Below are 22889 nucleotides of genomic sequence, written 5' to 3' on the forward strand. Positions count from 1 at the left end.
CCTGTTGTTCAAATGAATTTTCTATGCAATGTTTTTATGACAGCTTAATTAATACATTTTGTTACCCATTTACTTTTTACTTTCTGTACGTGCCTTTAATGTCCATCGTTAGGGGTTCTTCTTGGTTAGCTTTCAGTCACTGGATGTGGCACAACAAAACTGCAGGAAATTGCCGTTCATTACAATCTTCATTCTCCTTCCTGTGGCTGTATATCAAATACTGCAGGTAGTCACTCTAGTATATAGCTGATGAGATATGGTTAGAAAGAGAGAGAAGGGTGTGTTTGTTAGTTTAAGTAGAATGATTTGTTGGTATTGTCATGTACAAATATGGCCGCTCTTATGCACATATATAAAGCTAATAAACCATTAAAGGAGAAGTCCAGCCTGATTTTTTATTTTTTTATTTTTGTCAGGGCTTCTCCTACGGATCACAGGAGTGCAATTCGTTTTGCACTCCTGTGACCCGTTTTCAGCAGAAAGCGGACTGAAGTCTGCTCTCTGCGGATGTCACGGATATCAGTCCAGGCACTGCATCATTGCGACAATGTCTGGATCCACCAAGTGCCTGGACTGACACCCGATTCAGCCTCTCAGTGAGCCACTGAGAGCCTGAGACAGCCGCTCCTCACCCCCTCCTCAGCTCAGTGCTGTGGGGGACAGATGCAGCATCAGACCCATGCTGCATTCACCTAGGTAAGTATGAATCTCAAATAAAAAAGATTCCAATATTTCTCTTTTAACAGAGTTGTAAAGGCAGAAGTGTTTTTATCTTAATGCATTAAGATAAAAAGCCATCTGTGTGTAGCAGCCCCCCTCAGCCTTCCTAACTCTTACCTGAGGTCTCTCTCAGTCCAGCGATATCCCTGAGTGTCTCAGCCATCCGAGATTCTCCTTCCTGATTGGCTGAGACACAGCAGTGGTGCCATCTGCTGCTGTCAATCGGTCAGCTAGCCAATCAGGGGAGAGAGGGGGCGGGGCCAGGGCTCCTTGGAGCTGTGACTTGACTCGGGTGCCCCATAGCAAACTGCTTGCTGGGGGGGCACTGAACAGAAAGGAGTGGCCAAGATTTTCATGATTTTTCAATCCCTTTAAGTAAATGCATTTTCTTAAAGCCCAATTGTGGGTTAAATTGAATCTCCTATCCTGGAGATTAAAAGTGCACCGCCTGCCCTCCGGTCACAATGTACTGGTGTAGAAAGTGGTGTTGATGCCCTCACATCACAGTACGGACCACCCTGTCAGAGAAGAAGAGAACCCTGGGAGCCACATAACTAGTCTGAAGATTTCAGAAAAGGGTAAGTAGTTTCTACCCGGGAAATGTTTGGTTGCCCATAGCATTGCATTTGTCTTCCAGGTGTAATAAAGTGCATAGGTCAGAATTAAGCAAGGACTCTTATAGGTTATGAACGTGAAAAGATCATATTTTCACAATAATGAGTGTTTGTTCCTCTCATCTTTTAGGTCGGAGGACTAGAACTTTGCAAGCTTGATGAACTGGACTGCCTTATTAAAGGAGTACTCTTTATTGACTCTGTTGGCTTTAATGGTCAGTCACAGTGTTTTTACCTGGAAACTCCCAGAGATCCTGAACGGTGTCGGAAGATTCCTTATGCTCTGGAAAACCCCTACCCCCTCCTTCTAGTAAATATTGGCTCAGGGGTCAGCATCCTGGCTGTGTATTCCAAAGATGACTATAAACGGGTTACAGGCACCAGGTAAGTGGTTCTGAATAGAACAGGTCAAGTGGATTCTTTTTGTTGTGCCTGCACACAGGAGCCTAGTGACTAGATGTGTCTATTTTCGCTAGTAAAAATAAAAGTGTTGTACCACGCTAGAAATACAATAAAAACCCCTCTGAATCCATATCACCCTATAAATTAAATTATTAAGCAATAACTGATATGTCCATGAGACGGGATACCTCCAAATGTAACAACAGTAAACTGCAAAACTAGAAAATTTGGACAAAGATGTCGCCAGAAAGGTAAAAAAGGAGGGTCAACTACGTTCTATTTGAAAATTGATATAAGACTTTATTGATGAAACATATTTCCCAGGCGTTAAGTTCACCAGAGGCAGTATAAAAAGCCCCCTCTAGTGGACCACGCTCTCACGGTGTACCAGTTTATTAATTAAAAATAAGACTGTGACACATTTAACATGAATGTCATTAAAAACACTGAGCTCAAATAGCCCCCCCATACACTCCACATCCAAAATCCCACCCCTGATAGGGAATGAACAATAGGCACTTAAAGCTGAAAAAGGTTACACAATAAACCTTGTTCTCATCCAGTAGAATTGTATAGCGTTTTTTTGTTGGCAGCCGTGCCCACAAGGGCTATTGATCAAGTACTATCAACAATAGCTGCCATCTTGTGGAGAGATGGTGGGTAATAAATGATTGTGTTTGGCTTCTTAGGCCGCGTACACACGAGAGGATTGTCCGTCCAACTTAGTCCGCTGAAACGTGTTTCAGCGGACAGTCCGCTCGTGTGTGGGCTTCAGCGGACTTTTTCAGCGGACAGTCTGGCGGACTAAGTCTTTCGGAATCTCCGTAATACAGTCCGTCCAACTTTGGTTTCAGCGGACAGTCCGCTCGTGAGTAGGCTAGTTGGATTTACACGGCCGAAGGTTGCATTGCAGTGTATTGGACGTCGTATTTCTAGTCCCGTCGTACGTGCCGTACACGTCATCGCGCAAGCTTTCAGCGGACTGTCTGTTCATCGTGTGTGGTCAAGTCCGTTCATTCAAAAGTAGGACGGACTGTCTGTCGGATTGTCTGACGGACTTAGTTGGACGGACAATCCTCTCGTGTGTACGCGGCCTAACTCTTACTCCTAAGATAAGTATAGTGGGGACGACGGAAAGTATTCAGACCCCCTTATATTTTTCACTCTTTGTTATATTGCAGCCATTTGCTAAATTCATTTAAGTTTATTTTTTTTCCTCATTAATGTACACGCAGCACCCCATATTGACAGAAAAACACAGAATTGTTGACGTTTTTGCAGATTAAAAAAGAAAAACTGAAATATCACATGGTCCTAAGTATTCAGACCCTTTGCTGTGACACGCATATATTTAACTCAGGTGCTGTCCATTTCTTCTGATCATCCTTGAGATGGTTCTACGCCTTCATTTGAGTCCACCTGTGTTTGATTATACTGATTGGACTTGATTAGGAAAGCCACACACCTGTCTATATAAGAGCAAATGAGAATCATGAAGTCAAAGGAACTGCCTGAAGAGCTCAGAGACAGAATTGTGGCAAGGCACAGATCTGGCCGAGGTTACAAAAAAATTGGAAGATGTTTAAGATGACCAGAACCTTTCCTAGAGCTGGCTGTCCGGCCAAACTGAGCTACCGGGGGAGAAGAGCCTTGGTGAGAGAGGTAAAGAAGAACCCAAAGATCGCTGTGGCTGAGCTCCAGAGATGCAGTCGGGAGATGGCAGAAAGTTGTAGAAAGTCGACCATCACTGCCGCCCTCCACCAGTCGGGGCTTTATGACAGAGTGGCCTGACGGAAGCCTCTCCTCAGTGGAAGAAACATGAAAGCCCACATGGAGTTTGCTAAAAGAAAAAAACAAAAAAGAAAAAAAACCTGAAGGACTCCAAGATGGTGAGAAATAAGATTCTCTGGTTTGAGGAGATCAAGATAGAACTTTTTGGCCTTAATTCTAAGCGGTATGTGTGGAGAAAACCAGACTGGACTGAAGGTTTACCTTCCAACAAGACAATAACCTTAAGCACACAGCTAAAATAACCAAGGAGTGGCTTCACAACAACTCCGTTATTGTTCTTGAATGGCCCAGCCAGAGCCCTGACTTAAACCCAATTGAGCATCTCTGAGGAGACCTAAAAATGTCTGTCCACCAACATTTACCATCCAACCTGACAGAACTGGAGAGGATCTGCAAGGAGGAATGGCAGAGGATCCCCAAATCCAGATGTGAAAAACTTCTTGACTCTTTCCCAAAAAAAGACTCACGGCTGTATTAGATAAAAAGGGGGCTTCTACTAAATACTGAGCAAAGGGTCTGAATACTTAGGACCATGTGATATTTCAGTTTTTATTTTTTAATAAATCTGCAAAAATGTAAATTCTGTGTTTTTCTGTCAATATGGGGTGCTGTGTGTACATTAATGAGGAAAAAAATTAACTTAAATGATTTTACCAAATGGCTGCAATATAACAAAGACTGAAAAATGTAAGGGGGTCTGAACAATTTCCGTCCCCACTGTATATATGTATGTGTGTGTAATTACAGGGGAAGTTATAATACAGTAACACTTTCTCTGTTGTGTTCTCCAGCCTCGGAGGAGGAACGTTCTTCGGTTTGTGTTGCCTCCTCACTGGCTGCTCCACTTTTGAAGAGGCTCTGGAAATGGCAGCTCTTGGGGAGAGCACAAAAGTGGATAAGCTTGTTCGTGACATTTACGGTGGGGATTATGATCGCTTTGGATTGCCAGGCTATGCGGTTGCCTCCAGGTAAGTCCACTGTAGCAACTTTGAGTTCCTGATGTTCACCAATCAAAATGCTAACAAAAACCTCACTACTTTTCCATCCTTGTTGAAAAAAGATAATTAAAGCATAATGGATTACATGTATGATGTCCCCTGTCCTTTTTGGCATTTAAGCAAGAGGTAAAATATACAATCAATAATCGTGCCCTTTAAAGATGTATATAATGCGGACTAGACTAGGTTAGCAAGAACCTTCCTGCTATATGTGGTTGGATAGTGTTCTACGACACTTCATATCAGACTGTTACATTCCCCTGCACTGTAGAGGTCCGACTGGATGGATATGATGGACATGAATACAAATCATTTGGTGGTTAAAACAGCTTCTTAACAGTATATTCATTTCATCTGTGTATTTAACTGTTTGCTAGGAGTTCAGCTATAACCACTTGACCTCCGGAAGATTTACCCTTCATGACCAGCCCATTTTTTGCTATACGGCACTGCATTACTTCAACTGACAATTGCATGGTCATGCAATGCTGTACATTAAATTGATGTAATTTTTTTCACATAAATAGTTTTCTCTTGATATTTGATCACTACTGGATTTTTTTTTACGCTATAAATAAAAAAAAAAAGATTTTTGGGGAAAAAAATTATATTTTTTACTTTCTGCTGTAAAACCTATCCAATAAAAAAAAATTGAAAAAAATCAAATTTCCTTATAAATTCAGGCCAATATGTATTCTGCTACGTATTTTTGGTAAAAATCCCAATAAGCGTATATTGATTGGTTTGCACAAAAGTTATAGCATCTATAAACTTTGGGCTATATACTGGCATTTGTATTTTTTTTTCTTATACTAGTGATGGCCGTGATCAGCGACGCGGGACTGCGATATTGCAGTGGACAATATGACACGAATTGACATATTTGACACTTTTTTTTTTTCTAAAAAAATACACACTGTCACTGTACTAATGACACTGGCTGGGAAGGGGTTAAACATCTAGGGCAATAAAAGGGTTAAATGTGTGCCTAACCAGTGTTTTTTGTGTACTGTGTGCTGCTTTCACTAAGGGATGTGCTTGATTTTTAAATTTTTTTTTCCCTGTTTTGCAGGGAAACAAAATCCAGCACATCCCCGCCGACAGGATGGAGCTCTGCTCTGTCCAGTGCGTCTCCTTGTCGTTCAGCAGGTGCTGTCGTTCATCCATTGGCTGAAGCTTGCTGATTGGCTTCTGCTGTGCTGCTAATCACAGCAAAAGCGGCCTGTGCTCCCTACCTGGAAGTGCAGAATTGTGTGTGTGTGTGTGTGTGTGTGTGTGTGTGTTTATAATATATATATATTATTATAATTTTTTTTTTTTTTATATATATATATATATATATATATATATATATATATATATATATATATATATATTATAAAAAAAAAAAATTCTACCAATAGGGTGGTCGTTAACTGGCTAACTTGCCAACCACTCACAGTAAATATACTGCGGGCGGGTGGCAGGTCTAGGCACAGTCAAGTACATGACCGGCCGCCTTCCGGGTGCACATGCTTGCGCCCCCTGCCAACCCATGATGAGATTGGACGGAGCACAAATTTGGCAATGGATTTCAGCTGAAACCTGCTGATCAGCTGTGTCTAAGCACACACAGAGGTCTGTATTCATAAGAACAGCAATCTGTCTGTTTCTTCTTAAAAAGCAGGGAGAAAAACAGCTAAATCGGAAAGTAAAAGCGGCCCACATCACATATTGTTAGGCACACAGTTAGCCCCTTGATTGCCCCTAATTGTAAAGGTTAAGATGGAAGTCCATGCAAAATCTAAAATCCCTGCATCTATAGACACCAGGGATCTAACACTAACCTCTCTATCCCTGTAAAGAAAAAAATGAGTATCCATACCTTTTTGGAAGCTGAACTGACCCACTCTGAGCGGATCCCACGCTGAGCTGTCAGCCGCGGCTTCACTGTGTAGGCGAGTACAGAGGAGACGGAGGACAACGGAAGCCCCATAGTAACTCTACGGGTGACGTCACTTTCCATTCATTTCACAGCAGTTGTCATCCATGTGCTCTGCAGAGCTTCCGGCACTGCAGGTCGGCTCTGAGCGCGTCAGATCGGCTTCCAAAAAGGTAAGTATACTCATCCTTTCTTTACAGGGATAGAGAGGTTAGTGTTCGATCTCTGGTGTCCATAGATGCAGGGGTTTTAGATTTTGCATGGACTTCCACTTTAAACCTTCCGGAGTTCAGGTGTCAAGGAAAAACTGTAAATGGTAAAAAAAAAAAAAAAAAAAAAGGCAAAACATAATTTTAAAAATCTATAAAAAAAAACAAATAAAATTGACCTCAAAGCATTGTTTGTTTAACATTAATACTGTGTGTATTTTGCTCAAAATTTCTTTAGTTTCGTATTCTACATAACAAAGAAGATTTAGGAAAAATGAAAAATAAAACCGTTGTGGTGATATTACTCAATGGAGGCTGTAAATGCAGAAATGAGCAGTTCCTCTGTGGTCAGGAAGTGGGAACATCATGTGTGAAATTATCCACCCCAATGCCAAATGTTTGCTTCCTCACATCTGCTTCTACAGCTACCAAATTATGTTAAATGGGGATGGGAAAATGTCGTCTTTTTTTTTTTTGTGTGTATATATTTGCCTTCCTTCCTTGACACAAACCTTCAATGTCACATGTATACAGCCTTATGCAAGGGGTGAATCCAAGAATAAGGGAAAAGGGAACCAACATCCTTAACCACTTCAGCCCCGGAAGATTTTGCCCCCTTCCTGACCAGAGCACTTTTTGCGATTCGGCACTGCGCCGCTCTAACTGACAATTGCGCGGTTGTGCAAGGATGTACCCCACAAATACAGCTTTCCTTTGGTATTTGATCACCTGCATTTTTTTTTTGCGCTATAGACAAAAAAAAGAGCGACAGTTTTGAAAAAAAAAAGCAATATTTTTTTTTTTTTTTTTACTTTCCACCAAAACTATATAAAAAAAATGAATTTTTCCCTCAGTTTAGGCTGATGTGTATTCTTCTACATATTTTTGGTAAAAAAATCGCAATAAGCGTATATTGATTGGTTTGCGCAAAAGTTATAGCGTCTACAAAATAGGGGATAGTTTTATGCCCCCTTTTTTTTTTTTTTTTTTTTTTTGTTTAGTATTATTAGTAATGGCGAACACATTGCACACCTTTGACACTATTTTGGAACCATTGTCATTTATACAGCGATCACTGCTATAAAAATGCACTGATTACTGTGTAAATGACACTGGCAGGCAAGGGGTTAAGCACTAGGGGGCAATCAAGGGGTTAAGTGTGTCCTACGGAGTGATTCTAACTGGGGGGGGGATGGGCTTCCACTGACATGACAGCGATCACTGCTCTCGATGACAGGGAGCAGTAGATCTCTGTCATGTCACAAGGCAGAATGGGGAAATGCCTTGTTTACATAGGTATCTCCCCTTTTTGCCTCTCCACACCGAATTTGTGGGCTGCCGGAAAACATTGCGGTCTCGGGACCAACGGGCGCTCACCCGAAAGGCGTCAAATTTTAAAGGGACGTACCTGTATGCCCATTTCCCTGCCTGTGCCATTCTGCTGACGTACATCTGTGTGCAGTGGTGGGCCAGCGGTTAAAGTGTTACTAAACCCAGGACCTGCATTCACTATATCTGGTCCCCCACAGAACATGGAAATATAATTATTGTAGAAAATATAAACTGCTAAATACTTTTTCCCATCAGCAGTATAGAGCAGTCTTGTGACTTCTGTCAGTTTCTAGTTAAAGCTTGTAGGAGGAGTTTCCATTCTACACTGATTGTCCTCTGAGGCTGTAGGGCCCCTGATCCTCTGTCTGGACAGTGCTGATTGGCCCTGTGTTGATCACATGCACCCTTACAAGAAAAAAAATCTAAAACTCTTTAGCAATACAAACGAAACTGAGCATGTGCAGAGTGCCCACACGGCTCTGTGTTATCAGGAGATGATTAGGAGTCGGGAAGAATGAGGATGATCAGAGAAAATGACTTTTTACACAATTCAGAGGATCAACCCTTTAGGTTCCACAGTGAGTATAACAAGCAGGCTTTACTGCATATACAGGCTGATTTTACTGTTGTGAGTTTAGTAACTTTTTTAAAATAGAAACTATATATTTGTTTAGCTCAAATTGGACTTTAATGGTACACAGACAAGTTTTTCCATCCTAAAAAAAAAAAATGTCCAATTTGTTATTCCAGAAAAAATATATTCCAGTTAAGTATCCAGGCTGTTATACACGTGTATTGGTAGTGCAATATCTATAGAACCCTGCATTTGTTTTCATGTAGATGGACAATAGTCACACATCACAAGTATATACATCGCGATACTTGATATAACACCAAAAAACTGATTTCCTTTTCAATGTGTTTTGTGGTCTACATATACCTCTCCCCCCGGGAGATGATGGGGTATTCAGCTGTAGACCGATGGACAAAGATCATTGTGCTCTTCCACATTCAATAATAGAGGAATATCCTTGTTGTAAATTAACAATACTTACAAATGCTGTTGAACTATCAAAACAAACCAGCCAAAATTAAATTCAGGTGGTGTTAAAGGCAGAAGGTTTATCTTTAAAGTTTAGTACCCTAAAAAAACAACAAAAAAAACCAATCCTGTTCGCTTAAACTGCAGAGATCTCCAAACTACGGCCCTCCAGCTGTTGCAGAACTACACGTCCCATGAGTCTCTGTAAAACTCTGACATTCACAGACATGACTAGGTATGATGGGAATTGGAGTTCCTGAACAACTGGAGGGCCTTAGTTTGGAGACCCTTGAATAACAGCACAGTGCTTGTGCTGTGTAATGTGGCCCCCTGTATAACCTAAAAAAAAAACCTGGCTGAATCCTGCCTGGTTCTGCCCTCCCCCTCTAAACTGACCACGTTTTTATCATGGCTGCTGAGCCCTGACACTGTGGTCAATTTACGTGCCTCCGTCACCCACAACTCTCCTCTCTGCTCTCCCCCCTCCCTGCCTGTCAGGTCTGTCCAGCCCCCAGCCCACTTCTCCTGCTGCTTTTGTAACTACCGTAAAACCATACAATCCCCTCTGTAAAAAAACAATATGTGTCCCAGTGTCTGTGTTTATATAAGAAAAGATGCCGCTTTCTGCCTTTATATCAGAGCATCCCCCATCGCTCACGTGACCGCTCTTCTCTCTCTCCTCCTCAGCGGGAGTTCAACTCGGCCCCTCCCACTATAGCTGTCAGCCGGGGAGAGGAGAGAGCTGAGGAGTCAAGTGAGTGCCAGGAGACACTCTGATATAAGGTAGAAGTCTGCTCTTTTTTTATATATAACACAGACACTGGCATACAATGTTATTTTACAGAGGGGATTGTATGGTTGTACTATAGTGCAGTGTTTCTCAATTCCTGTCCTCAAGGCACACCAACATGTCATGTTTTCAGGCTTTTCATTATTTTGCACAGGGGATTTGATCAGTTTCACTGTCTTAGTAATTACAACAGTCGTTTCATCTGATTGAAAACATGACCTGTTGGTGCTCCTGGAATTGAGAAGCACTGCTATAGTGGCTTAACAACCACTTTAATCCATTCTGTGCATTAAGATAAAAAGCCTTCTGCGTGCAGCAACCTCCATAATACTTGCCTGAGCCCCATCTATGTCCAGTAATGTTGCACCAGAGACTCGGCTGTCTGGGACTCTCCTTCCTCATTGGCTAAGACAGGCAGCGGGCACCATTGGCTGCCACTGTTATCAAAGTCAACGAGCCGAGGAGGGGTGGGATGAACCGCGGCTCCATGTCTGAATGGACGCATGGAGCTGCGGCTCGTCTTGGGTGCCCCCATAGCAATCTGCTTCCTGTGGGGGCAGGAGGGAGGGGCCAGGAGAGCCGAAGAGGAACCCAAGAAGAGAAGGATTTGGGCTGCTCTGTGCAAAATCACTGAGCAGGTAAGTACAACATGTTTGTTATTTTTTTATAAAAAAAGAGACTTTATTATCACTTTAAAGCATGGTTTATGCCTGGGAAGATATGTGTCCTAGATCTGGTTGGTAAACCTCAGAGGATAATGTGAGAACATAAATCAGTATAGTAATATGTGATCACAATCTCCTGTGAGCTAGTTTCCAATCAATAATACAAATCAGTCCAATGGTCAAATCGTGTACATGGGGTATTATATACTTCTTCAATATCACATTTTTCCTGACAAATAAATTAACATGCTGGCTTCTTATACTTCTTGGGGACTCCAGTGCCCTGGCATCTCCAGCACAATACTTTGCCATCAGCCAAGTGGCATGGTCATTATGGAGCCACATTTCATGCCTCCTTAATTGACTCTTCATAGAGTCTGCAGCAGAGACATTTCATATTTGGATTCTCTAAAAAAAAAATTGTGTGCTTCCTATCTGAAAATGTCGGCCCCAGTCTGTTTTGTCAGCAGAAGTGATGGTTGGTGGTCTGGTTCCTTTTCTACAAGTTGTTTGGGCTGTTATCATTATGACTAGTGCAGTCACTGAACTCTTTCTTATTCTTCTTTTTCCAGCTTTGGGAACATGATGAGCAAAGAGAAGAGGGATTTGGTGAGCAAAGAAGACTTGGCCAGAGCCACCCTCATTACTATCACCAATAATATTGGTTCCATAGCACGCATGTGTGCATTAAATGAGGTGAGCCCTTCAGCCACACTTGATGATTTATTGGGGTGTCCAGATAATGCCAGGCACCAATGTCAGACATGTAGACTGCTCTCATTTATTTAACCAAGCAAAAAGATTGCTTTCCTGAGTTCGCTGGCGGGGATGCACTGTATGATGTTGATTTTACATTTGTTTCTGTTGGCTTTTAATTTGTTCATTTCTTGTGCTGAAGACACTTGCCGTGCCTCTTCTTTTTTTTTTTTTTTTCCTGTTATCTCGTGAAATCAACTGATGAAATTTAACCACACATAAAAGCACAAATCATTTGCTGCAGTCATATTAAGATTGCAAATAGAAGATGAAACTATGGGCAGGCTACACACTGAACAATCAGATGACATGGAAGAAAATAATTTTCATTTGGTTGATATTTCATTAAGTTGATAATAAACCCTTCCATATACCCACTGAAGTGGCAGACTTTAGGTGATGCACAGAGATTAATTCATTCCTTCTGCATAAGCTGTACCTTATCTGCAGCCCTCTCTTCTCCACAGCCGTTCAAAGTACACAATTTAGATTGTGTTTCTCATCTCCAGAAGGCATGGAGTGGGGATCTGAGTGTAAATTGAGTGGAGGGAAAGGACACACCACCTTCTACACAGACATGCACAGCCTAGGCTGTCAATCACCTGTGTGCTGAGTGGCAACCTCAGCCTGGACTTCAGCCAGGCCAAGCTTCCAATGCATTTCGCTCCGCCCCTCGAAGCTTAGTCATGAGAAACTGATGGATTAAAATCTGGCCTATTCAGCAGGGATCGGATGAATTTTGATCCATGTGTGGCCATGCCTGTTCAACAGAAGTCAATTGTGGTACCTAAGAATTTTATTTCTTGATTTAGCTGGTTGCAGCTGGTGATCAGTGTATTTTAACAGGGAGCCCTGCTATCAGAATAAATGTCCCAGTAGAGAAGCTTCCTCCACCCACATCAACCATTTAGATGGAGAAAGCCGTTTGTTTATTTCTCGTTTAGCAGAAACAAATAATTTATGGCCAGCTTAAAGGGGTCGTAAACGTAATTTTTTTTATTTTGTTTTAAATAACAAACGTTATACTTCTTCTGTGCAGCTCGTTTTATACAGAATTGCCCTATACCTGGTCTTCTGGGGTCCCTCGCCGGCTATCTCGGCTCCTCCCGGCAAGAACTAAGCACACTTATGCGAGCTCCCTCACATGGTGGTTAGTTCTTGCGGGCGCGCTCCCGTGATACAGCCGACGGCTATAGCCGTTCGATGTATCACTCGCCCCTGCCCCCCCGGTGCACCGCGTCATTGCATGTGATTGACAGCAGTGCGAGCCAATGGCTGTGCTGCTTTCAATCCATCCACTCTAGCCAATCAACAGCCAGGCTGAGCGGCAAAGAGATCGGGGGCGAGCGCAGCAGGTGAACGGGCTCAGGTAAGTAAAACGAGGGGCGCGCGCGCGCGTGGGGGGGGGGGGGGGCGGTATTGTCGGATGTTTTTTCACCTTAATACATAGGATACATTAAGGTGAAAAAACGCAAACCTTTACAACCACTTTAAGTGCTATAGACTAAGGCAAGTACTCCAGACACTTTCAATCTGATTAGAAGCTGCAGCCACAAATGTAATAAAAACACTTCCATACACACATTGGATTGGTCAGATGCTCTACTTGAGGCTAGGTTCACACTCGTGTGGCTTTGCAAGCCGTGTTTTGCACCGGCACAACAGCTCATTAATTTTAATGGGCTGCTGTGCCTTCTGAAGTGCAGGGAAAAGGTCCTTGCACCATTTTTGAATACATTGCCCGCACTGAAACTCAAGTGCAGTGAAGTTCCCAATGCTGGCAAACCGGCAGCGTGTTTTTTATGTGCCAGGTGACAAATGATATAGCTGAATTGGAAGGTGTTTGTATCCTAAAATGGATTTATTATACATGGCACCGTGCCCCCCACATGTTTAACTCCTAAAAGGTAGCAGAGGTTTTTAAATACCTTCACATCAGAAACTGCTCTTAGAATTCTACAATGGTTGGTCACGTGACCAAATCCTTAGATGTTTGAGCACATGATCCTTGCTGCACGGGAGCATTGGTCAGTCTGCATTCTGAACCTCCCTTCCAGCACAAAGCATGTGCCTAGGCATTAGGTCACATGACCAGCTGCTGTACAATCCTGGCAGCAATCTCTGCAGTGAATGTATTACAGGAGTTCTGTTGGCTCAGAATGCAGGTTGGGTAGTATAGAGGGGTATCTTCTGTGGTAACAAGTCCTGCTTGAAGATGTAGGACACATGGGCTGTAGATTTAGTGCTCAGAGGATGTGTTGTGTTGGTAAAGTATAGACAATGGCGAATACATCATCAACAGAACTTTCCGTAGACTTATTTCCAGATAGTAAAAAAATATTTTGAGAATGTATATCAGCTGCTGGTGGGTTGTTTTTATTACAGCATCCATATTGTGATTGTGACAACTGCCTCTGAGCTTTCAGCTTCTTTACAGTGCTGCCTTGTAGCATCTAAGTCAAGCAGCATTGTACAGGGCTATGAAAGAGCAGAGACCCAATCATCCGTCTGGCCGGTACTCCCTCTAGTGGGCAATATCTGATTTGATCGTTTTTGGTTTCACACTAAAATAAATACATTGTCGCTGACCTGACTATTAAATCATACCCAAGCTTCAATGATAAAGATATCTGTAATGGGTTTGTATATGTAATATGTTTGCAAAATTAGAGCTAAATGAAAACAATTATAAACAGGTGCATGAACCCAAAACCACCAGAGCGCCCTTTAAAAGTGTGCGTAAACAGAAAATCAATTTTCCCGTATTTTTGGCATTGTGTATTACTATATTCAGTCTTCTTAAAGTTGTAGTAAAGTCCGCTTGTTTGTGTACCTGGCCAAGAATGTCTGACACTAATCACATAAAGTGAACTTGTGCCCAGAGTCAATAAATCAGGGGTAGGTATCCTTGCCACTCTAGATGTGGTAAAACTACATATCCTATTATGCCTCTGGGAGTCATGCCTGTGACTGTCAGTCTTGCAGTGCCTTTTGGGATTTGTAGTTTCATCACAACAAGAGTGTTAAGGTAGCCTATCAATGCGCTAAGGATGTGTTCTGCATTGGCAGTAAAAGCAATAAAAAGTCTTCACTCACCTCCCCTAACTATAGATATTGTGGAGAAATTCATCTTCATATTTAAAACGTTGGCACTGTTAGCTGATCTCTTTTCCTATTACTTTCTGCACCAAAATCTTGTTTCTAATGATAACACAGCAGCTGTTAGAAATCCACTGAAACCCAACTTTCAGAGTCTTTACAGTGAATTGAATGAATTCACAGTACAAGCAGCTAGAAGGGTCGGGAACATGTATATAATTTAACCACTTGCCAACCGCAATATGTATAAGGATGTAATGGAAATGGAGCGAGTACAAAGAAGGGCAACAAAGCTAATAAAGGGTCTGGAGGATATTAGTTATGAGGAAAGGTTCCGAGCACTGAACTTATTCTCTCTGGAGAAGAGACGCTTCAGAGGGGATATGATTTCAGTTTACAAATACCGTACTGGTGACCCCACAATAGAGATAAAACTTTTTCATGGAAGGGGGTTTAACAATACTCGTGGCCACACATTAAAATTAGAAGAAAAGAGGTTTAGCCTTAAACTAAACTTAAAGGTTGCGAGAACTAAACTTATTCTCTCTGGAGAAGAGACGCTTCAGAGGGGATATTATTATTATTATTATTATTATTATTATTATTATACAGGTTTTATATAGCGCCAACAGTTTGCTCAGCGCTTTACAACATGAGGGCAGACATTACAGTTACATTACATTGTTTGGTACAAGTGGAATCAGAGGGCCCTGCTTGTTAGAGCTTACAATCTAAAAAGGATATGATTTCAATATACAAATACCGTACTGGTAACCCAATAATAGGGAGAAAACTTTTTTTGTGGAAGGGAGTTCAACAAGACTCGTGGCCACTCATTAAAATTAGAAGAAAAGAGGTTTAACCTTAAACTACGTAGAGGGTTCTTTACTGTAAGAGCGGCAAGGATGTGGAATTCCCTTCCACAGTCGGTGGTCTCGGCGGGGATCATCGATAGTTTCAAGAAACGATTAGATAAGCACCTGAAAGACTGCAACATACAGGGATATACAATGTAATACTGACATATAATCACACACATGGGTTGGACTTGATTGACTCGTGTATTTTTTTCAACCTCACCTACTATGTAACTATGTATATATACTTTGCAGATCGCACATGGTTTACCGGCATTATGGCTGAAGATATCAGCCATAACCCCAAGGACTGTATTTTGCAGCCGGCAGCTGGCTTTCTCACAAACACACAAGCATTCCAATCGGCTCATGAGCCGCTGGAATGCTTTCCGAAGCCCCCGGCCGCTAACCAGTGTTTCTCAGGCTTACCATTTCCACTGGTTCGCCCGAGAAACAATCCCATAGATCAGGGTAATCAAATAGCGGACCTCCAGCTGTTGCAGAACTAAAAGTCCCATGAGGCATAGCAAGACTCTGACAGCCACAAGCATGACACTCGGAGGCAGAGGCATGATGGGACTTGTAGTTTTGCAACAGCTGGAGGTCCGCTAATTGAATATCCCTGCTATAGATGATCAAAAAGTAAATACTCTTTGTTTGACTCCCAGAGCAACGTCACTTTTGTCCAGGCTGGAAGTAAATGATTCATTTTTTAAATGTAAAGAAGACATTTTGGTTAACACAATAATAGAAAAACTGGCCTATGCAAGAAGGGGAGGTAGTGGAAAATTTGAAAAGGTATGGAAAGTATGGGTAGAAATCCCAGGTTTGATGCCCGGGATTGCGAATCTCTAGGAAGCTTACCTTGGAAATTTTTTTGATCTTAAATTAAAACGGGAAGTGATTGGAAGGGTCTGCTGGGGGGGGGGGGGGTGGAGTATGTAATTGTAGAATGTATTTTACTGTCTCTTTTATAAAAATGTTTATTGGAAAAAATTCAAATAACGTTGAATCAAAAAGACGTTAAAGAAAGAAAATACATTTTGGGTTCTTTTTGACCCTGGATCTCTCCATAAAAGAGGACCTGTCATCCTTATTTATATTACATACTCAGTTTTAAAGTGGGACATGTTCGGTATCTATCTATTCGGCATAACGTTATCTTTTACATTTTGCAAAAAAAATGGGGGTATAATATTGTAATTTTGTTTTTTATAATTCATTAAATTGTATTTTTTTTTAACTTGCAACGATCGCCATTTTTTTTTTTTTTTTAGCAAAAAAATTATTAAAACTTGAAAACAAAAAGTGCCATAAAGAGCCTGGTTGGTAATTGGTTGAGGCCCATAGGTTGGGCACAGGTGCACCTTTTAGGGTAAGGTAGTCATGGACTGTATACAAGGTAACTGTTTCTCTCTTGGTTGTGACAGAATATCAGCCAAGTGGTGTTTGTGGGAAACTTCTTGCGGATTAATACCATTTCTATGAAGCTGTTGGCCTATGCTCTGGATTACTGGTCTAAAGGACAGCTCAAGGCCCTCTTCATGGAGCATGAGGTGAGGTGATGGGGAGGGGTTTTTGTCTTGGGACTTTTATAAAATGTTCAAGATGATATTTTGGCTATTTCCTTTTATAAGAAGTATCCGTTCCAACAATACTGTCCAAGCTATTCAGGATATCTGCGTATTTTTGCCATATGTAAAGAGGATCTGAAATCTGGAAGCTATGGCCAAAAAAATGGCAGGTAGAGGGCAAAGGACCAATCGTCAGTATTGCCTGCAGCCTTGTGGTCTTGCGGCCCTGTGGTCATAATGTTATGGCTGATCTGTGTATAGGTGATCTAAATACTTTTAGTTAGAAAGGTATGTTAACCACTTGACCTCCGGAAGGATTTACCCCCTTTGTGAACAGACCATTTTTTGCTATTCAGCACTGCGCTACTTTACCTGGCAGTTGCGCTGTCATGTAACACGTTATACAAATTAAATTTATATCTTATATTTTTTTTCTTCAAATAGAGCTTTCTTTTGGTGGTATTTAATTACCACAGTTTTTTTTATTTCATTTAACCACATGCCGACCAGCGCACAACGATATACGTTGACACAATGGCACAGCTGGGCAAATGGGCATACGGGTACGTCCCCTTTAAAATGCGGCATTGTGGGCACCTGCCTGCCGCATACTCCGTGCCTGTGGGTCCGCTGGGGGCCTGCAATCGTGTCACAGAGCAGTAGAACAGGGAGATGCCTTTGTAAACAAAGCATTTCCCCGTTCTGCCTAGCAACATGACAGAGATCTACTGCTCCCTGTCATCAGGAGCATTGATCTGTCATGTTGTTGTGAGCCCCCCCACAGTTAGAATCGCCCCCTAGTGTTTAACTCCTTCCCTGCCAGTGTCATTTACACAGTAATCTGTGCATTTTTATAGCACTGATCGCTGTATAAATGACTGGTACCCAAAATAGTGTTAAGTGTCCGATGTGTCTGCCATAATGTCACAGTAACGATAAAAATCGCAGATTGCTGCCATTACTAATAAATAAAATTATAATAAAAATGCCATAAATCTATCCCCTATTTTGTAGACGCTATAACTTTTGCACAAACCAAGCAATACCAAGCAATATACGCTTACTGCAATTTTTCTTTTACCAAAAATATGTAGAAGAATACATATCGGCCTCAACTGAGAAAGAAATTTTGTTTTGTTTTTTATATTTGGGGATATTTATTATAGCACAAAATATTGTTTTTTTTTTTCAAAATCGTCACACTTTTTTTTTTTTTTTTTTTTTGTTTATAGCGCAAAAAATAAAAACCGCAGAGGGGATCAAGTACCACCAAAAGAAACCTGTATTTGTGGGATTAAAAAAAAGGATGCCAATTATTTTTTGGGGTGTAACAGTCGCACGACCGCACAATTGTCAGTTAAAGCGATGCAGTGCCATATCGCAAAAAGTGTTCTGGTCAGGAAGGGGGTAAATTCTTCCGGGGCTGAAGTGGTTAAACTCTCAAATTACTGAAAATTTTGAAAACACATTTTTCTTAGCTTCTGTTATAAAATTTTGCAAACAATCTTTCTTCATGCATTTAGGCCAAAATGCAGTTTGGTAAAAAAAAACTAAAATAACCCAAACCAGTATATGTGTTTTTTTAGTCTGTGTGAAAGTTAGTCTACAATGTCGCCATGATGACACTGTACTGCTCTGTGGGGATGATCAGGGATTTTTATTTATTTTTTGCACGGTTATTGCTTATTACAGTGATTTTCACTGTTATAAGCAATATTTAACTGTCGTGAATTGCTTGGGCACTTTCACACTGGACAAGGGGCGGCGGCAGTAAAGCACCACTATTTTTGGCGCCGTTTTAGCTGCGCTTTTTGGCCGATAGGGCGCTGTTAACCCAGCTAGCATATCTAGTAAACAATGAAAACAAAAAGGTATTACCCAAAAGTGCAATGCTGATAATACGTAATAAAGTGCAATGCAATAATTAAAAATAAGCAAATATGCAATTCATATGCGATGATTAAATGCAAAAAAAAGTTAAAAACGCACATAGTAGTGCTAAAAAAATACCATATGTGACCCAAAAAGTTACAATGTCCACATGTGGGATCCTGTGCAATATATATCCAATGAGCAACAATTGGGTATAGAAGGATTAACACAGTAAATGCTAAAAAAAAAAAAAGTGCAATAAGAGTGCAAAGTTCTTAAGTGGCTAAAATCCAATATAAGTGACTTCAGGTGCAGCATGGAGCATCGATCAGCTGGTTGACACCGTGATACCCATCACCTCAATAGGATAAAAGGCTTACCAGAAAGCCTGTGACCCCCCCCCCCCCCTTTTTCAGGGAGGTCAAACAGCGTTTAAATGAAATCGGGGATATACCGATCAAATACTGTGACTTTCCTCTCCAGTCATCCATTAGCAGCCGACCAGCATAAGCAGCAGGATATGATGATATGTAGGAAGAAAGAGTCCAAATAGTGCAGAGTGTCTCTCAAACGTATTTATTTAGTAAAAAAAAGGGGGGTTCAGCTGCTGTATAAAAACACTGGATAGCAAATTCCAGTCCAAAACGGAGTAATACTTGCAAGTATAAAAAGTCTGTACAGGTCCGCAAGTTTAAATCGCGCATGCGCAGAGTGTGTGTGCGTAGCATCCCGATGATCGTTTCGTCATATGTGACGTCATCCGGGGTATTATTTTTTATATTAAACTGCATTACCACACACAACCTGAATTACAGAATCCAGTTAGTGGTGGACAGGTCTGCTCTGTATGGTGATGGGGGGGGGGGGGGGGGTGGAAGGGAGCGCTTGGGGTTGGCCAGAGTTTGAAGCTGGTGTCATTGGTGGATTTTAAATCCAGATGGATATCCCAACCATAATTCTGGGTCTGCCCGCCCACCTTGAGGTGTTCCTTCTCCTTGTGTGTCCTTTCTCAGTAATGTTACAGGTTTAAAGTGCAAGTCCACATTGGTGAAATTTTTTTACCACATGTTCATATTCTTAGGCAGAGCAGCCACATAACAAACTCTGTAAATGACATCATTACTTGTATGTCTCTTATGACGGGGTTGTTGGTATTTTACAGACTGTCATTGTCTGCCAAATCGGCACACGTTTTAGTCCATTTGTGTACATGACCTTCTACTTTATGTTCTTTAACATACAAATTCTATATGACTGAACAATGTCTGATGTTTTTCCTCTGTAGGGTTATTTTGGAGCCGTCGGGGCATTGCTGGAGCTGCTGACAACAACAACAACCACCTGATCACACATCCAATTATCTGACAGCCGGTCCAAGCCATATCTATATATTTATCGGCTGGGTAAATTAGCATGTAAAATATGTTATATGTGTAGGCATATATGTAACCATATGCAAACTAGGCCAGTTCTGTATTTTTATTTTGTCTTGAAATTTTAAATTGGACCTGAACTCAAAATGTGAATATTTGCTATGTCATAGGGAACATCTAGTAATGTAAATTTTGCCTAAGCAATACCATGAAAAAAAACATCTATTTAGTCTCATTCCCCCTGAAATATGCAGATATACTTCCTAAGCCTAGGCACTTCTGTTCTGTAGACTCCTAGCTGTATATATGCAATGTGAGATCATCTAAGTACAGCTAGTCCTACCATTTCCAGAGTTCAGGTCCTCTTTTAATCATGACTTTCAGGAAATCTGGAAATACCACTGATGGCTCATAAGCTCACAAAGGGGTCACCTTTTCACACAGCTCCCAGGTGTTGTTGGGATCTGGAGCCATAATTCCTGACTTCATTTGCAGTGCCACCTACTGATGAAATCTGGTATTGCAGTGCAGCCATGAAATGAAGATCTGTTCTGTGAAAACCTCCTGCGTTTCGGTGGTCCATTTAGGAACAGTGAATCGTGCCCCTACTGTGTATAAAGAAGTGAGTACTTTTTTCAGATTCCTGATTGTACGTGTCTTAGTTAAATAGGATTTCCATTTTTTTTTCCTAGTACAGTTGTTACAATGGTAATACTATGGTTTAGAGCAATAGTAGGGTTGTGACCGTGGCAAGCAATCAGAAATTAGTTTGAGACTACACGCTGTATATAAAAGTCTAAAGGATGCCACACTTCTATCAGATAATTATGAAATGCCCTCAGTCTTGGCCCCTCGTTGGCCACCCCTGATGACACTTTTTATCCCTATCCAACTGATAGGAGTGCAGCGTCCTTTTGACTTCCATATAAAACTGCTATCTTAGATGTTTACCTGGATGCCGACACCTGACAGAGCCGTGGATCACCAGGGTAGTCGGGGGGTGCTTAGAGCGGCGCTCTGAGCTTATTTACACTAAACTGCTGCAGTTTGCTCTGTGATTCAGTTGCTCGGGCTTAGTAAACACCATTGCACCATGTCTTTTAACAAGGCTCTATATTTGTAGGCTGTAAATGACTTTTTCTATTTGGGTTTAGGTCATTTACTGGTAGCACAAACATTCTGGTGCCAAATGGAGAGCAGAGAAGCTCAATAACCAAGAGGATTTCATTTCAAAGCTGTTGCATAATGTTTTGTTACTCAGAGGCCTCCTAGGAAGCATAGTTTGTAATGAGAGTACGGTGAGATGTGTCCAGGCCTAAGAGTCTGTATTAAAAGATCTATAAGATTTATTTTCCCCACAATCATACTTGCCTAGGTGGGTGCAGCATCAATCAGATGCTGCATCTGTCCCCCACCGGGTCTAACAACTGTCAGTTTTCAGGGCTCCGTGAGCAGAGACCTGGTGACTGAAAGCAACATTTTCTCCTTGTTTTTTAAAAATAAAATAAAAGCAACTCCCTGACTGGTGATATTTACCTACCTGACTGATATTTACCTACCTGACTGGTAGGCAGATTGTAGAACGTTTGATCTCTTGCGCAGCAAAGCAAAGGTGTTGCAGATGCTTACTTCTACCATTAGGTGCTGACCCCTACTTCATTACAGAACACAGTAGTAATGTAGAATCCAGCGGATGGAACCTCAGTGTATTGAGGGGAGGGGTTCAGGCATTCTAACACAGGTGGTCAGATGTGAAATTTCTACAGAAGCGCAAAGATTACATTGGAAGTTGAAAAAACACCTTTTGCAGGTAGTTTTGTGGTGTGTGTGTGTGTGTGTGTGTGTGTGTGTGTGTGTGTGTGTGTGTATATCTACACATATATATATATATGTGTGTGTATGTATGTATGTATATATAATATGCGCGCAACTGAGTCTCTCTTTAATTTGTAATTTTTTTTTCCTGTTTTTTGTTAAGCTTTCTATTTTTGCTACTTTTTATATGATATGATTTTTGCTTTTGTACCCAAGGAGTCTATTTGTAACACTCAGGGGAACTGCGGTCCAGCATGCCATGCCAGCAGTTTTATCTATGAAGTCTGTAGTAATCATGTGCGCTTCCTTGTATTACCAGATCCAAGTCCATGAATTATGAAAATCCCTTTTACTGATACCCTTGGCAGCTGTGCTCAATCTCTTCTGTGCCTGGGGGTACTACAGTGCAATTTGTCTGGGTGCCCAACTGTCAGTTTATTGTTGTTCTAGGCTGAAAAATTAAGGTTTGTTACACTCCTGTAGGTTGAATGTAGGGTTTATACCACAAACGCTAAATATTTCATGTATTAAATGGTTTTGGGCAAGGTGTGTGAAATGCACGTTACTGTATTTATATTTCCCAGAGAATCAAGTGGACAGATCTGCCTGTCCCGACCAGCTTTCATGGCTAGAAGAAACTTTAATCCTTGGCAAGGTTGATTAAAGACACCAGTGCATCCAGTTCAACCATTGGTCTAATTATAGCAGTATTAGCCCAAACCTTTATTATGTTGCACAAACAATTGAAATTGTGGTGCAAACATATGCTAACATATGCAATTATGGTACTATCCACATGAGTTGGCCTCTAACCCCCCCCCCCCCCCCCCACTCTTAGATAAATGTAAAGATATGCTTGTATAGCATAGGTAGTTCATAAAAGTCCCATAGGAAGGATGATGTACATCATTAGGCAGCTCCACCTGAGATCGGAACAAATCTCTGAAATTACAAAAGAGGAACACAAGAGGGCGCTAGCTAAATGCAGCCTCAATGGGTTTATTACGATTAAAAAGCCAAATAAGAGTTGCAAACATGCTACCATAGCAGCCAGCTCAC

The 22889-nt window shown here is 41.4% G+C and overlaps 1 protein-coding gene across 2 annotated transcripts in view; it reads left to right on the forward strand.

Moving 5' to 3' along the window:
• Positions 1-22660, forward strand: part of PANK2 (pantothenate kinase 2) — a 35505-nt gene extending 12845 nt beyond the window's left edge. For both annotated transcript variants that reach the window (XM_077478006.1, XM_077478007.1), the window contains exons 3-7: positions 1465-1718; positions 4319-4495; positions 11057-11180; positions 16627-16752; positions 19928-22660. In XM_077478006.1, coding sequence (XP_077334132.1) covers positions 1465-1718; positions 4319-4495; positions 11057-11180; positions 16627-16752; positions 19928-19987 — 741 coding nt within the window. In that variant the 3' untranslated portion in view covers positions 19988-22660. The remainder of the gene's footprint in view (positions 1-1464; positions 1719-4318; positions 4496-11056; positions 11181-16626; positions 16753-19927) is intronic.
• Positions 22661-22889: the final 229 nt, after the last annotated feature.

Source organism: Lithobates pipiens, unplaced genomic scaffold (genome assembly GCF_037356315.1).
Source record: "Lithobates pipiens isolate NorthernLeopardFrog02 unplaced genomic scaffold, aLitPip1_a1.2 Scaffold_13, whole genome shotgun sequence".
In the NCBI taxonomy this organism is placed as follows: domain Eukaryota; kingdom Metazoa; phylum Chordata; class Amphibia; order Anura; family Ranidae; genus Lithobates; species Lithobates pipiens.